Source organism: Tachyglossus aculeatus, chromosome 5 (assembly GCF_015852505.1).
Source record: "Tachyglossus aculeatus isolate mTacAcu1 chromosome 5, mTacAcu1.pri, whole genome shotgun sequence".
In the NCBI taxonomy this organism is placed as follows: Eukaryota; Metazoa; Chordata; class Mammalia; order Monotremata; family Tachyglossidae; genus Tachyglossus; species Tachyglossus aculeatus.
In genome coordinates, this window is record NC_052070.1 from 71,641,982 (window position 1) to 71,659,872 (window position 17,891).

The 17,891-nt window shown below is 43.7% G+C and overlaps 1 protein-coding gene across 6 annotated transcripts in view; it reads right to left on the reverse strand.

Moving 5' to 3' along the window:
* The window catches only part of MYO9A (myosin IXA), a 322,627-nt gene that overhangs the window by 217,445 nt on the left and 87,291 nt on the right, over positions 1-17,891 (reverse strand). For all 6 annotated transcript variants that reach the window (XM_038746410.1, XM_038746411.1, XM_038746413.1 and 3 more), the window contains exon 2: positions 14,338-15,235. In XM_038746410.1, the coding sequence (XP_038602338.1) occupies positions 14,338-15,180 (843 nt within the window). In that variant the 5' untranslated portion in view covers positions 15,181-15,235. The remainder of the gene's footprint in view (positions 1-14,337; positions 15,236-17,891) is intronic.

Consider the following 17,891-nt stretch of genomic DNA (forward strand, 5'->3'; position numbering starts at 1 on the left):
CTCAAATGCCATTTTACATGTCTTTCCCCATTTTACACATCTTCCCACACTTCAGAAACCTCCATTGTTGCCCATTCCTTTCCACCTCAAACAAAAGCTCGTGACCCTTGGCTTTACAGTATTCAATGTGCTCTCTCCCTACTTGCCATTTCCTTCTCCCACTCTACCCCCAGCTCGCACTCTCCAGTCCTCTCAAGCAAGTCTATTCCCTGGGCCTCATTCTTGCCTCTCCTGCTGCCAACCTCTTGCTCCAGCCCTCCCCCTGTCAAGACTACTGCTCTCCCTTTCAAAGCCCTTCTGGAACTGCATCTCCTCCAGGAGGCCTTCCCTGATTAAATTCTAAGATCCCAACTTTATATGCCCTAACTCCCAGCCAGCAGCTCCAAAAACCCCCGCTGTACTGATTAACATATTTTTATAGCTTATTACTTCCTCCTATCTATAATTTAATTTCCCACAGAGGAAACGCTTTAAGAGGGCATTACTGCTTGAGATGATACTGACTTTCAGTTGAATACTGGGAGCAACTGTATTTATTGAGTGCTTATTGTGTGCAGAGCACTGTACTAAGCACTTGGGAGAATACAAAACAGATAGAGCATCCTACCGTGTCCCATCCCCTACCCCACGGCACTTATGTACATATCTTTAAATTATATATTATAAGTTATTTATATTATTGCCTGTCTCCCCCTATAGTCTGCTAATTCTGCTATACTGTATTCTCCCAAGTGCTTAGCACAGTACTCCGCACATAGTAAGCACTCAATAAACATGCCACTGATTGGCTGAGAGACGTTTCAAGGGATTGTTGCCGAGGCGTGAGAGCCTTCGATGTTATGAGATTGATTTCATTCCAGGATTTGGTTGTTGTAAGCACATCTCTCTATCTGGTTGAGTACAGCCTGTAAATGAGATGTAGAACTGATCGCAGGCCCTAGGCCCAGGCCTCGCAACTACAGTGATATTTGGGTAGCATGTCAGCCCTGTGAAGCTTCTTTTTCTCCCCGCACTCTCTGCCCAGAAGTCTCCCCAAAGACTCTGCACCCCTGGCCAGAACTTTTCTTATGAAATTGAATTTTGTGACTGTGCTTTATCTCCTGGTTGCCAATTTAGATCATTGGCTGTGTGTAGTGTTTCCCTGGTGTAGAAGTGACACATCATTTCAGTTTTTTTTTTTTAGACTTACCAGTCCATATTATTATTATTACTGTTTTTTAAGTGTGTCGAGCACTGGTCTAAGCACTGGGCTACATACAAGTTGAGAAGCAGCGTTGCTCAGTGGAAAGAGCACAGGCTTGGGAGTCAGAGGTCAGGGGTTCCAATCCCAGCTCTGCCACAGGTCTGCTGTGTGACCTTGGACAAGTCACTTAACTTCTCTGAGCCTCAGTTACCTCACCTGTAAAATGGGGATTAAGACTGTGAGCCCCACGTGGGATGACCTGATCACCTTGTGCCCCCTTCCCCACAGAGTTTAGAACAGTGCTTTGCACGTAGTAAGCGCTTAACAAATGCCATCATTATTATACAAGTTAAGCAGGTCAGACACAGGCCCTGTCCCACATGGTGCTCTCAGTCTAAGATGAGGAAACTGAGCCCCTGAGAAGTGAAGTATCTTGCCCGAGGTCACACAGCAGGCAAGTGGGGGAGCCGGGATTAGAATCTGGGATTGGATCCATGGTGCCTGACCAATGTGGCATAACAGTTTACCATTATTTTCCTGCATTCTTGGATGTATGTCACTAAAGCAAAGCTGCCTGCATATGATCCCAGCCGCACTATCATGGCATTGCTGAAAAGGACAGCTATCCGCCCTCATCACAGACCAAGGGAATCTTTCACAGATGGCAAGAACACTAACAGTTCAATGCTCTTCTAAATATGTCTTCCACCACTGAGAGGCCTCTCGAAGCAGAGAGAAAAATCAACCAAAATACAATGGTCCAGACTTGGCTCCAACTCCTGCAGTGAAAGTCTTTAAAAAAAAAGGGGGGGGGAAGGCACCTGGAGTTGATGGCACTTTTTAAAAGGTCTCCAGGAAGGAAGGACTCCAAGCTTCAGAAGTGGGCATGAATTCCTCCTCAACATTTGAAAACCTGAAAAAATGCTTTAGAACTTTTAACGGTTTAGGTGTCACCATAATTATCATCAAGTAGAAAGTATGAGAGTGGACTGTGGAAACGATCAAGGTATCTCGCTATTTTTCATTTCCCAGAAGATTCCATCCAGAATCTCTCAAAATAATTTAGTCAAATGTGCACTGTCTTTAACTGCAATGTGGCTTTCACACCAAAATCTAGCAAAGCACTTGCAGTGCAGGAAATAAGACCGAGACCACTATACTTAAACCTTATATCCTTTGGCTAGTCCAAATAAGAATAACAATAGTGATATTTTGTTAGGTGCTGACTATATTCATTCATTCAATTATATGTATTGAGCGCTTACTGTGTGCAGAGCACTGTACTAAGCGCTTGGGAAGTACAAGTTGGCAACATATAGAGACGGTCCCTACCCAACAGTGGGTTCACAGTCTAGAAGGGGGAGACAGAGAACAAAACAAAACATATTAACAAAATAAAATAGAATAAATATGTACAAATAAAACAGAGTAATAAATACGTACAAACATATATACATATATACAGGTGCTGTGGGGAGGGGAAGGAGGTAAGCGGGGATGGGGAGGGGGAGGAGGGGGAGAGGAAGGAGGGAGCTCAGTCTGGGAAGGCCTCCTGGAGGAGGTGAGCTCTCAGTAGGGCTTTAAAGGGAGGACTATATGCTAAACACCCTACTTAGCTCTGAGGTAGATACAAAATAATCAGGCAAGACACAGTCCCTGTACTACATAGAGCTCCCAGTCTGAGGGAGAACAAGTATATGATCCCCATTTTACTGATGAGGAAACGGAGGCACATTTCAATGAACTGACTTGCCTAGGGCGATCCAGCAGGAAGGTATCAGAACTGGGATTAGAACCCAGGTCTTCTGACTCTCAGGTTCATGGACTTTCCACTAAGGCCACGCTGTTAAGTCACAGCTGAAAGTGCCCTGTCTGGCTCTTTTCCCTTCACTGTAGTAAAAGAGGGCTGTGGGGCCCCTCCAAACCTATTTAAAGTCACTATGCTGGAAGAGCACTGAGGATAATTAATAATATTAATAATTAACATTAATAATGCATATTAATAATAATGGTGTTTGTAAAGGGCTTACTATGTGCCAAGCTCTGTCCTAAGTGCTAGAATCACAACATGCTTCCAATCCACTAGGACACTCTTCAAACTCAAGTTATGAGCATTATCAATAGTCTTTTGAGAGAGCCACCCAGGAATTGCTGCAAGGCTGACTAGGATCCATTTGAAACCAGCATATAAGAAGCCATGCAACCGACTATAAGAACTTCACAGAGCAGGCCCAGGGCTACAGACTTGCCACAGCCAGAGAAACCCAAGGTTAAGTACCCCAGAGCTTGGGGACAATGAAGGCATCAAGCTTCATACCACGCACAGAGAGAGAACTGCAGATGAAAGGAATTGAATTAGCTCCAGAACTTTCTGAGAATGACTATGGTTCCTGAAGGAAATAGACTCAAAGATAGGTAAGTAATGCTAAAATACTGCATTTATAAATTGTTTGATAATTTTTGCTATCTATGGATTTAACCACATGCTGCCCTCCAATAGATCTGGAAAAGCCCGACTCAGCACTTGGGAGGATGAGTTGGTTTCAGGTTGAAAAGGACACAACACAATCCCCCTTTTGGACTTGCAACATAATAATTATTATTATTTTGGTATTTGCTAAGTGCTTACTATGTGCCAAGCACTGTTCTAAGCACTGAGGGAGATACAAGGTAGTCAGGTTGTCCCACGTGGGGCTCACCGTCTTAATCCCCATTTGACAGATGAGGGAACTGAGGCCCAGAGAAGTTAAGTGACTTGCCCAAAGCCATACAGCAGACAAGTGAAGGAGTCAGAATTTGAACCCACGACTTCTGACTCCCAAGCCCATGCTCTTGCCACTGAGCCATGCTGCTTCTCTAGGTTTAGGTTTCCTCGCTACAGGCCCTGACAAATGTGGGAGGGAAAGGGGAAAACAGGGGAAGAAAACGACCAACTTGGGCCAGTGAAGTCTGGACCATATATCTTTCGCCCAAGGGAGAAGCCCCAACCACACTGCATTAGGGGTATTCTCTAATAAGGCAAAAAACAAAAAAATCAGGACCCAGAGGAGGGGAAGGGTGGGATGGAGGATTCAAGTGATTATTGTCAGTAGGCAACCCTTCTGGCTGCGTGGAAAACCAAATGGAGGACTGCTTGCCGAAATGTGATGTTTGGGTCATCCCTAGGCCCACGGGTCACCACCTAACATATCTAGGTAACTTTAGTGTTTCTGATTAAAGAAAGATACCTGATGACCTCTTTTTTTTTTTAGGCTAATGAAAGAGTACAGCTCCAATTATCTAGGTCTTTCAAGCTGGAGACAACCAAGTGCTTGTTGGCAAGGCTAGATCAAATTTTAAGCAAGTAAACACCTTGAGCCTTCATTGGAGAGCCAAGAGTTTTCTCAGAACTGGTACACTCGGTAAAAACCCACAAGCTTTAAAGAGAAACATAGTGAAATAATTATAGATAAATAACATGTCACAATAACTCTTAAAGAACAGTTCAACCCACCACGAAAGGCATAACCAAAAAACAAGGTTTTTTTTACACTAGGATATAGGCAAGCGCTACCCAAATCTTTAATTCAAAGTGGGTTTTTCTCCTTCCTCCAAAATTCCCCTTACCCAATAATAACCAGTGTCTGGTTACAATGATTTATTTGATATTAAAGTATTTATATTGCTGTGAAATTTGCAAAGTCTGTGTATTAATTAGATTTTTTTGGTGTGTTACCCTGCCACTTTCACTATGATTAGGAATTATGTGTTTAAAACTGGAACTGTGGTTTAAATCTCTTATCTATTTCAACATAGGTGCTTTCCCCATATTCAAAAGATAGGTGTAGCCCTCCATGCCATAATTTACCAAAGAAATTGGCCTCTTAATCACAGATTTCAAACAATGCCAACTCATACTAAGATTAAATACCAACCTATTAACAGGAAATGTGTCAGATTACCTAGTTGAGTCCAATATAAACATACCAAATGTGTCAGGATTGCCATTCAGGTTAATTATTACTGCAAATCCATAACTGTCAGCTAGATTGTTCTATTTGTCCACCAGAAAGTTCTATTTAAAGTGAACTTTTGGTTCTGTTTTGAATCAACACCTTTTTTTCTTATGGTAGAAAGCAGCATGTTGGGAAGCAGCATTCTGTAGTGGTTAGAGCATGGGCCTAGAGTCAAAAGGTTCATCTAATTCCGGCTCTGTCACTTGTCTGCTGTGTGGCCTTGGGCAAGTCACTTCACTTCTCTGTGCCTCAGTTACCTCATCTTTAAAATGGGGATTGAGACTTTGAGCCTCATGTGGGGCAGGGACTGTACCCAGCCCAACTTGCTTGTACCCACCCCAACACTCAGTACAATGCCTGGCCCATAGTAAGTGCCTAATAAATACCATTATTAGGTATTTATTACCTAATATCTCACATCCAATACCTCACCTCAATACCTCAATAATACCTCACATCCAAGCCGTCACCAAAACCTGCCGGTCTCAGCTCCGCAACATTGCCAAGATCCGCCCTTTCCTCTCCATCCAAACCGCTACCCTGCTCGTTCAAGCTCTCATCCTATCCTGTCTGGACTACTGCATCAGCCTTCTCTCTGATCTCCCATCCTCGTGTCTCTCCCCACTTCAATCCATACTTCATGCTGCTGCCCGGATTGTCTCTGTCCAGAAACGCTCTGGGCATGTTACTCCCCTCCTCAAAAATCTCCAGTGGCTACCAATCAATCTGCGCATCAGGCAGAAACTCCTCACCCTGGGCTTCAAGGCTCTCCATCACCTCGCCCCCTCCTACCTCACCACTCTTCTCTCCTTCTACAGCCCAGCCCGCACCCTCCGCTCCTCTGCCACTAATCTCCTCACCATGCCTCATTCTCGCCTGTCCCGCCGTCGACCCCCGGCCCACGTCATCCCCCTGGCCTGGAATGCCCTCCCTCTGCCCATCCGCCAAGCTAGCTCTCTTCCTCCCTTCAAGGCCCTACAGAGAGCTCACCTCCTCCAGGAGGCCTTCCCAGAATGAGCCCCTTCCTTCCTCTCCCCCTCGTCCCCCCTCCGTCCCCCCAGTCTTACCTCCTTCCCTTCCCCACAGCACCTGTATATATGTATACATGTTTGTACATATTTATTACTCTATTTATTTTGCTTGTACATATCTATTCTATTTATTTTATTTTGTTAATATGTTTGGTTTTGTTCTCTGTCTCCCCCTTCTAGACTGTGAGCCCACTGTTGGGTAGGGACTGTCTCTATATGTTGCCAACTTGTACTTCCCAAGCGCTTAGTACAGTGCTCTGCACACAGTAAGCGCTCAATAAATACGATTGATTGGTTGATTATAATAATAATAAATGGTGGAGCCAAAATTAGAAGCCAGGTCCTTCTGATTCCAAGGGCCATGCTCTATCCATTAGGCTATGCTGCTTCGTATCACTAATATCACTAATTGCAAGCTGCGGGCAAGAAAAAGCCCTGGAAATTCCTTTGGTGCAGCTGTCTCCCCCTCTAGACTGAAAACTTGTTGTGGGCAGGGAACGTGTCTGTTTGGTATATTGTACTCTCCCAAGCATTTAATACAGTTCTCTGCACACAGTAAGCACTCAATAAATACAAATGAATGAATGATTTTTGCTCTTCCAGGCAGGTCTCCAAAGAAGGATGACTCAATCATTTGGAAGCAGCAGCTACCTGGAGACAGCAGCCTTCCTGGAATCAATCAATCAATCACTGGCATTTCTTTAATGGTATTTGTTAAGCACTTACTATGTGCCAGTCACTGTACTAAGCTCTGGGGTAGATACAAGTTAATCAGGTTGTACACAGTCCAAGTCCCACATGAGGCTCAGTCTTAATCCCCAATTTACAGATGAGGTAACTGAGGCACAGAGAAATTAACTGACTTGCCCAAAGTCACACAACAGACAAGTGCCAGAGCTGGAACACAGGACCTTCTGACTTCTAGGCCCATGCTCTAGCCACTAGGCCACACTGCTTCTCCATTGAGTGCTCTTTACTGAGCACTTACTGTGTGCAGACAACTATACTAAGCACATAGGAGAGTACAACAGAGTTGACAGACACATTCCCTGTCATGAGGAACTGACAGCCTAGAAAGGGAGACAGACATTAAAATGAATTATGGATTTGTACTTAAGTTTTGTGGGGGCCAAGCGTGGGGTGAATACCAAGTGCTTAAAAGGTACAGATCCAAGTACAGAGGTGACACATAAGGGAGAAGTAGGAGAAATGAGTCCTCATGGAAACGCTGTGATTGTAATAAGGTTTTGGCGGTGGGGGGAGTGGTGGTCTATTACATATGAAGGGGGAGGGAATTCTAGGGAGGATGTGGGCAAGGGGTCGGCAGAGAGATATCCCAGATAGAGATACTGCGAGCAGGACGTTAATGGAGAAGTGTTTGGGCATGGTTGTGGTAGGAAATCAATTGGGTAAGACAGGAGGGAGCAAGCTGATTAAATGCTTTAATTCCAATGATAAGGAGTTTCTGTTAATTAGGGCTTAATACAGTGCCTGTGGCACACGGTAAATGCTTAGGAAATACCACTCCTCAAAAATGTCCGGTGGCTGCCTGTCAACCTACGCATCAAGCAAAAACTCCTCACTCTCAGCTTCAAGGCTGTCCATCACCTCACCCTCTCCTACCTCACCTCCCTTCCCTCCTTCTACAGCCCAGCCCGCACCCTGTGCTCCTCTGCTGCTAACCTCCACTGTACCTCCTTCTCGCCATCGACCCCCACCCACATCCATCCACTGGCCTGAATTACCCTCCCACACATCCGCCAAACTAGCTCTCTTCCTCCCTTCAAAGCCCTACTGAGAGCTCACCTCCTCCAAGAGGCCTTCCCAGATTGAGCCCCTTTTTCCTCTCCTTCTCCCCATCCCCCCACCCTACCTCCTTCCCCTCCCCATAGCACTTGTATATATATTTGTACAGATTTATTACTCTATTTTACTTGTACATATTTACTATTCTTTTTATTTTGTTAATGATGCACATTTAATTTTAATTCTATTTGTTCTGATGACTTTGACACCTTTCTACATGCTTTGTTTTGTTGTCTTTCTTCCCCTTCTAGACTGTGAGCCCGTTGTTGGGTAGGGACCATCTCTATATGTTGCCAACTTGTAATTCCCAAGCGCTTAGTACAGTGCTCTGCACACAGTAAGCGCTCAATAAATACGAATGAATGAATGAACCACCATTGTTGTTATAATTATTATTATTATTATTATTATTATTATTATTTAATGCAAGGTGGATGGGCAACCTGTGTGCAACCTGATTAGCTCCTATCTACTTCAGCGCTTAGAACAGTTCCAGGCACATAGTAAGCGCTTAACAAATATCATTGCAACCACAGTACTAAGTGCTGCAGTAGATACAAGTTAATCCCAATGCATATTCCCTGCCCTCAATGAGTTTAAAATGGGGATTAAGACTGTGAGTCCCATTTGGGACATGGACTGTGTCCAACCTGATCAACTGCTATCTGCCCTGGCGCTTAGCACAGTGCCTGGCACACAGGAAAGGGCTTAACAAATACCATTTTTAAAAAAGGAGCATTCAGAAAGGTAGGATGAGAGTCTTACTTCTCAGTGAAGACAACTTCCAACTCATCCTGTTTTCCACTACAAACATCTGGGTAAACTCATTGTGAGCAGGAACGTATCTACCAACTCTGTTGTGTTGTCCTTTCCCCAATACTCAGCACAGTGCTCTGCACCCAGTAAGCACTCAATAAATATCATTGATTGATTGACTCTAGACTGACCCTCTGGACTGTAAGCTTGTTGTGGGCAGGGAACAGGTCTACAAACTCCGTTCTATTGTGCTCTCCCAAGCGCTTAGTCCAGTGCTGTGCACAAAGTAAGAGCTCAATAAATACCATCGAATTGATTAATTGGTTAAAACCTGAGGAAATGGTGAGACGTGGGAGTCCCGAGGTGGAGCTCATCACTTATAGCCCTGATTAATTCATGTGAAGAGTCTACGCGTCATCACCCGGTAGCCTGCCCTGTGAACCTGATGCCGACGGGCTTTTCCTGATGGTCAGGACTTGTTCTCTGCAAATTCGGGGCCTGTACGGCTTTAGAAGTCCGAAGTTTCCTCACCCCTGCCGTCAGCAGGAGCACCTGAAGCAGCAGAATCGAATTACCCAGTGATCTGCTAAGTGCAGTTCAGTGAGAAGTTAGCTGCCATAATTCATCTTCTAGAGTGTGAGCCCGCTGTTGGGTAGGGACTGCCTCTATATGTTGCCAACTTGTACTTCCCAAGTGCTTAGTACAGTGCTCTGCACACAGTAAGTGCTCAATAAATACGATTGAATGAATGAATGAACCACTGCAGGTGTGGGGAGATATGGACTGAACAATTTTTTTTTTTAGAAAAATGACCCAAACAACAGAGTGAAGTACTGACTGAAGTGGGGAGAGACAGGAAGCAAGGAGGTTAGCAAGAGGCTGATTCAGTAGTCACGGTGAACTATATTAATAATAATAATCATAATGATGATATTTGTTAAGCGCTTACTATGTGCCAAGCACTGTTCTAAGCACTAGGGTAAATGCTTGGATAAGCATAGAAGCAGTTTGGATTGAAGTGGTAGCAGTTCAGATGGAGGAAAGGGTGGATTTTAGTGATGTTGTGAAGGTTTAATTAGTAGGATTTGGTGACAGATTGAATATGTGGGTTGAATGAGTTGAGGGCAATGCCTAGGTTAGGGGCTTGTAAGACAGGGAGGATGGTGGTGGATGTTGTCTGTAATGATGGGAAATACACGGGGAGGACAGTGTTTGGGGGGAAGAGGAAGAGTTCTGTTTTGGTTCTGTTAAGTTTGAGGTGTCAGCAGGACAAATACAGATGTCCTGAAGGCAGCAGGAAATGTGAAACCACAAAGAAGGAAAGAAGTCAGGGTTGGAAGTCCTTATCTTCCCACCCAAACTTGGTCCTCCTCCTGTCTTTCCCAAGATTGTAGACAGCACCACCATCCTCCCTGTCTCACAAGCCCATAACCTTGACATTGTCCTTGACTGATCTCTCTCAATCTGTCACCAAATCCTGTGGATTCAAGTCTCACAAGGCTAAAAGCCACTCTTTCCTTTCCATCAAAACCACTATCCCGTTAATCCAAGCACATATCCTATCTCATCTTGATTACTCAATTAGCCTCCTGTGTCTCCCCACTCCAGTCCAAACTTCACACTGTTAACCGATCATTTCTCTACAAAACCATTCAGTCCATGTTGCCCCACTTCTCAAAAACCTCTGCAAAAAAAAATTCCTATCAGCTTCAAAGCACTCAATCACCTTGCCCCCTCCTACCTTACCTCACTGCTTTCCTACTGCAACCCAGCCCACACACTTTGCTTCTCTAACTTGCTTCTCTACTCACTGTACATTGACCTCATCTATCTCACTGCTGACCTTGTCAACATCCAGCCTCTGGCATGGAATGCCCTTCCTCTTCATAACCAGCAGACAATCACTCTCTCTCCTCACCTCCAAAGCCTTATTAAAAGCACATCTCCTCCAAGAAGGCTTCCCTAAGCCCTCATTTTCTCTTCTCCCACTCCCTTCTACATCACCCTTGTACTTGGATTTGCACCCTTCATTCACCCTTCCCTACCAGTCACTCAACACTTATGGACATATCCATAGTTCATTTATTTATATTAATGCCTGTCTCCCCCTCTAGACTGTAAACTTGTTGTGGGCAGGGAACGTATCTACCAAATCTGTCCTAATTTACTCTCCCGAATGTTTAATACAGTGCTCCATATGCAGTCAGAGCTCAAATAAATGCTGATTGATTGGAAAAATGGGTTTGGGAATCATTCATGAAGAGATGGTAGTTGAAGTCGTGGGAGCAAATGAGTTCTCCGAGGGACTGGGTGTAGATGGTGAAAAGAAGGGGACCCAGAACTGCGACAAAGACCTCCGCAGCTGGACGGTGGGAGGCAGAGGTCTTCCCTCTGTGGCCTGAAGTTTTTCTAGCCTAGTCATAGCTCAAAATGCAGATAGCAGAAGTGGCCAAAAAGCGAAGAAAAGGGAGACAGGGGCCCAGAGGGTTTCCGTAATGGAGCCTCTTGGTTACTCAGTATCAATCAATTTCAAAAGTAGAAAGGACTTGGGTATTCCCCTCAGGTCCATTAGAGCGATTGCTATTTATAACATGAAGTTTATCGTATTTAAACTAAAAATTAGGTCATTTGTTCTTGTTTTCATCATTTGCTTTTCCTTAGCTATAATTTTATTAATTCCCTTTTTTAGGTTCATCATCATAGACATACTGACTGCACCTGCATTAAGACATTTACAATTACAATTACAGTTTAAAATTAGGTAATCAATCAATCAATTGTATTTATTAAGCACTTACTGTGTGCAGAGCACTCTACTAAGCACTTGGGAAGTACAAGTTGGCAACATATAGAGACAGTCCCTGCCCAACAGTGGGCTCACAGTCTAGAAAGGGGAGACAGAGAACAAAACCAAACATATTTTTGCCCCACAGATCTTTATTTTATGAAAGTTAGGCAATTTGGGTTGTTTGCAAAAAGAGCATTTCACTCATCTAAATTACTTCAGCTGAGAACTCCAATGCTTTTTTTTGTAGTGTGTTTAAATTGGTAACCCCATCTTACAGAGGTTCCACTCAGGCACTGACTCTCTTCCCCAAACACACTTTCAGAACTCACAAATAAGCCAAATACAACAAATTATTGATATGCTTCTATTTAATGATAAAACTAACATATGTCTAATATAATTTGAACTAAATTAGCATTTCTTCATTATTTTCCTCTTCGAAACCCCCATACGGCAAGAAAATGCTTCTCCTTGCATTTTTACCCAAGGGGATGGGGGGGGGGAAGTACAGTGAGGGACAAAAGGTGATAACTCCCATTCTCCTAGTAATTTCCCATGAACAATAGTCCTTTTGGAGATAATGCTAATCCCAGAAGTTCTAGCCCGGAGAGACAGCCAAACAATTCAAAGCAGTATCTCAACTGCTGGTGTCACACTTCCAGGGAGTCTTGTTGATGCAACATTATTTCTTAGTATCTCTGAAAATGCCTAGATGAAAATTTTCAACCTAATAATTTGAAAGTTACCCCCAGCAGAATTAAGGCTTGGTGGATAAGAGCGCAAGCCTCGGAGTCAGGCCTGCCCGGCCAAGTTTTGATTCCAGCTCTGCCAACTAACAACAATAATAAGAACGATGGTATTTGTTAAGCACTTACTATGTGCCAAGCACTAAGCGCTCTTGGGTATGGACCATCTCTATATGTTGCCGATTGGTACTTCCCAAGCGCTTAGTACAGTGCTCTGCACACAGAAAGTGCTGCATAAATACAATTGAATGAATGAATGAACACTTGCTGTGTGACCCTGGGTGAGTCACTTAACTTCTTTGTGCCTCAGTTTCCTCATCTGTAGAATGGGGATGAAACACCTGTTCTCCCTTCTCCTTAGACTCTGAGCCCCATTTGGGATAGGAACTGTGTCCACCATGATCAATTTGTATTTACCCCCGTGTTTATAATAGTGCTTAACACATAGTAAGCACTTAAATACCATAATCAACAAATACCATCAATCATCAAGGATATGAGAATTGACGCATCATTCAATCAATGTGCGCAGGGCTACAGACTTGGAAGAGTACACAAAAGTTGGTAGCCACACACCCTGAGTAGAATACTTCAAAAGAACAAACTGCATCCTTACATTGCATGTCTCTATGTCTTCAACCATCAACTCCAAAACCACCTTTAAAAGCAGGTTCGACGTCAAACCTTAGCAAGGCAGGAATTTAATTTATACCTGCATATTATTCATGAATCTTTGCAGCATCCCAAATGCACAGATTTAACATTTTCGCACTGCGTCAATTTTTAAAAGATGAAATTCAAAGTTAATTTATAACAAATTAAATGACACAGCACATTCTTCTTCATTAACATTCTGCCAAACATTTAGTTTCTTCTGGTTAACTATTTAACAACTTATTACTCCATCATCTGCTTTTCTGAAAATGACTGTTTCTAGAATAAAATCTTAAAAGACTAATAGGAAATGCATTTTCCTTTTGAAGCCATTTCCATAACATTCCACCTCATTGCGGGCAGGAAACATGATCAAACAACTTGAACTGTACTTTCCCAAATGCTTAGTTCAATGTCCTGCATGCAGTAACCCCTCCATAAATCCACTGATAGATTCAGTCCAGTTATAAAGATAAAAATGAGATTTATGGTTCACATTTTCCCTTCCCTGTGACTAGCTGGTCCATATCATTAAAGAAATCATCATCATCATCAATCGTATTTATTGAGCGCTTACTGTGTGCAGAGCGCTGTACTAAGCGCTTAAATGAAATGAAATGAAATGAAAATGAAAACCATTTTCATAATTTCCTTTTTTTTTAAAAAAAAAGGGTAATCCTTGAGTGATGGATTTCCAGAAAGGCACACTTTATGTACATTTATAGTACCTATCTCTACCTTCCAATATAACGAAGTCACTGGCGTGTCGTTTCCCCAACCTCCGTCCCTTGGCTCTCCACCCCTCCCCCTCTATTCATTCATTCAATCATATTTATTGAGCGCTTACTGCATGCAGAGCACTGTACTAAGTGCTTGGAAAGTACAATTCGGCAACAGAGAGAGACAATCCCTACTCAACAACAGGCACAAAGTCTAGAAGGGGGAGACAGACAACAAAACAAAACAAATAGGAATCTACTTTGGCATAGCTCTGTAAATCGCTCAGTGGTATTTATTGAGCGCTTACTGTGTGCAGAGCACTGTTGCAAACGCTTGGGAGAATCCAACACAACAGAGTTGGTAGACTGGGTCCATGCCCAACGACGAGCTCCATCTTTGGGAGGCATCCCCTTCCTTCTCAGAGGAGACTCAGAAGTCGACCCTGTCCACCACCCCGTCCATAATCCTGGCCAAACAAAGCCAAGGAGGCATGACTGCAGAGTTCAGAGTTCTGTTCTATTGCAGTTTTAAACATTCAACAGTCCTGAACTCTTTGAAGAAATACATTTACACAATACCCGCACAAGAATCTACAGCCACCTTGGGGGAACAGTTTAAACCCAATTAAAAGGCATGCTCTCTAGCCCGTTCATCTTACCTCAAGCACTGGTCCAGCTCCAAGAATAATCTGTTCTACTCCACTGGCAAATCCTTTCTGGCTGAGAGCCGTCAGGTGGTGAATTAAAAAGTTTGTACTCTGTGTTTTCCCAGACCCGCTTTCTCCTGAGATCACGATGCACTGGTTCTGCTTGCGCTGAAGCATAGCGTGATAGGCCACGTCTGCCACAGCATAAATGTGGGGCTCCAGCTTTCCCAACTGGTGGTTATCATACATTTTCACATATTTTGGATTGTATATTGGAAGAAATTTAAAGGGGTTGATCACGATCAGGATGCTCCCTACGTAGGTATAGATTTTTTCCTGCTTGAACCGACCACGGAGATTTTCCAAGAGCGTCTTCTCGTTCAAGTCCGGCAGGCTACACAAGTCGTCGTAGTCCTTCTGTGGCGGCTGAGGGAGGAACCCGCGTTCCACCATCCGGCGACGCTCCTCTGTCACCCGCAGCCAGGACTGGAGGCTGCCATAGTGGATCGACCCGTCCAGATTCTTCTCCCGCAAGAGGAAACGGTAGTCCTCCCCGCTGGACCGGTTCTCCAGCGCCAACCGGGGCCACAGCATCATCCGCTGCACGGGGCAGTCCGTGGGGTTGAGGATCCATTCCTCCCCTCCAAACTCCTTCACTTCTGCCAGCACGTAGCATTTGGCTTTGTCCAGGCGGAGCTTGGCGATGAGGGAGCCGATCACCTCGGCCGCCGTCGAGTTCCGCCGGGCGGAGACGGGGCAGTAGATGGTCCCTTCGGCGATGGCGCCGGGGTAGATGTGTAGGGTGTGTTCGCTGTCCTCGATGCGTCGTCTTCCTCCAACATCACTCACACTCATATTGGATTCTGTCCCATCAGCATCGACAGGGCATCCTCGGGACCGGCCGATAAAGCTTCATGGCATTCACGATGCGCAATCCAAAAACACAACAAAAGCCATGTCAAACATCGTCATGCCTACTTTTCACATACATATCCTCTCTTGCTTCCCCTTCCCCATGACTGATTTTGGTGTCTGCCTCCCCTGCTAGATTGTAAGCTCCTTGAGGGTGGGGATCATGTCCACTAAACTCAGTGGTGCTTTCTTATCTGCTCAGTAAGAAGCAAGCCCTCAGGAAACAGTAGGGCGATTGGAGGTGACACTGAAAAACTGAAACCACTAGTTTTCAATGTGCAAAAAGAGAAAGGACCAATATCGACTATTCCCTCTCAATAACAAGACAAAATAAAACTCTTCCAAATGTCATATTTTGAAGATAGAAGGGACCCACTGCATGTCATGATCTGTTTCTAAGCCCCCAAATAAATGCTTCAGTAGTCACTATTTCTAAATTCAAACCACGCTAAAATTCTAATTCTTAAGTGATTAATTGCTTCAAATGAATATCACCTAAAGATTCTCAAAGTGCTGAGAGGCATCAGAGTATTAGAGGAGATTACTTCTACAGAAAAACAAACCCACTATTAAAGAACCAGTCTTTCAACCAGTCTCCTAATAAGATAGGGATTGTAGATGAAGCCAATTAAAAATGATCTAATCACAAATCTCTTTCATTCAGAGAGACAGCTTTCTTCAATGGTCGAAGCAAGGAACCTGGAGCTCAGGAAAACAACTAAGTGATAAAAAAAAAACCTACAATGACCTTAGAGAGCTTCAAAAATTGACACTTTAAAGACAAGCTGTGAAGTTCAGTCAATAAATTAAAGCATCTTATAAGAATATAATATTTTATGGACTATTACTGACAGCAATCGTAATCTCAAAACAATAGCCTCTAAAAACACTTACATGACTGGTTCCTGGAATATTATTGATAATGGCAATTTTCAAGATCCTATTTGTTTCTCTAATTACAAACAACAGGAGGTGACTCCCCTCACCAATTACAAATACTGATTTTCAAGTATCTAGTCAAAAAGCAACCCTGTCAATCGATGGTAGTCACTGATCATTTACTGAGGGCAGAACCCTGTACCTAGCGCTCAAGAGAGTACAGAACAACAAAATTGGTATAAACGTTCCCCGCCCATGACAAGCTTTCGGTCTAGATGGAGAGGCAGACATTGATATAAATAATTACAGGTGAAAGTTGGAATATATTAAACATTCAAGATGTGGTCCCTGGTCCCTACCCTCAAAGAGCTAACAGAGGTGTACAGTAGACAAAAAATCTCTATCATATAATGGATAAGAGATTAGAAAAGACACAAATGATAAAACACACTTTAGCGCAATTAAGCATTATACAAAGACAGACGCATGAGAGCTAAGGTGACCGGTAGAAAATTATGACCAAAAAAAAAAATGGAGATTAAACCTCATTAAATGAGAAGCAGTGTGGACTATTGTTTAAAGCATGGGCCTGAGGGTCAGAGGACCTGGGTTCTAATCTTACCTCCGCCACTTGTCTAGTGGGGGACGCTGAGTGAGTCACTTCACTTCTCTGTGCCTCATTTACTTCATCTGTGAAGTAAATGAGGCACAGAGAAGTAGTGTGGCTCAGTAGAAAGAGCACGGGCTTTGGAGTCGGAGGTCATGGGTTCAAACCCCGGCTCCACCAATTGTCAGCTGTGTGACTTTGGGCAAGTCACTTAAACTTCTCTGTGCCTCAGTTCCCTCATCTGTAAAACGGGGGTTAAGACTGTGAGCCCCCTGAGTGACAACCTGATCACCTTGTAACCTCCCCAGTGCTTAACACAGTGCTTTGTGCATAGTAAGTGCTTAATAAATGTCATCACTATTATTATTATTATTATTCTTATCTGTAAAATGGGGATGAACGCTGTGCACCTCATGTGGGACATGGACAGTCCAATCTGATTAACTTGTATCTAGCCCAGCACTTTGTACAGTGCCTGTCACATAGTAAGCACTTAAATACCATAAAATACAATACAAAAAATTAAATGGAGGCTGCCACTTTGGAAGAAGCAGCTTTTTACCAGGGCTTTGAAGATGGGAGAAGGAGCTGTGGCTTAGCAGATTTAACATGGGAGAGGGCTCCCTGAAAGAGAAAAGAGAGGAGAGTTGAGGGCGAGGTGGAGTTAAGCTAATTTGGGGAGGACCAAAGAGTGTGAAATTTGATGTGGATAGAAGAGAGTGGATAGGAAAAAAGGGGATCACTGATGGAGAGCTTTAAAGCCAATGGTAAGAGTCTGTGTTCGATATAGAAAAACAGGGGGCTGCCTAAGTCATTAAAGTGGTCGGTAATGAGCTCAGAATGGTGTTTAAGATGTCAGCACATTCAATTATTTACTCTGATCACTTCAAAATGTTTTTATGCCCTTCTCCCTTGCTTTCCTCTTCTCCCACTCCCTTCTGCGTCACCTTGACTTGCTCCCTTTACTCATGCCCTCTCCCAGCCCCACAACAGTTATGTACATATCTGTAATTTTACTTATATTAATGTCTGTCTGCCCCTCTAGACTGTAAGTTCACTGTTGGCAGGGAACGTGTCTATTATGTTCTTATACTGTACTCTCCCAAGAGCTTAGTACAGTGCTCTCCACACTGTCACCATTCTATCAATACAACTATCTAGAAGTGTG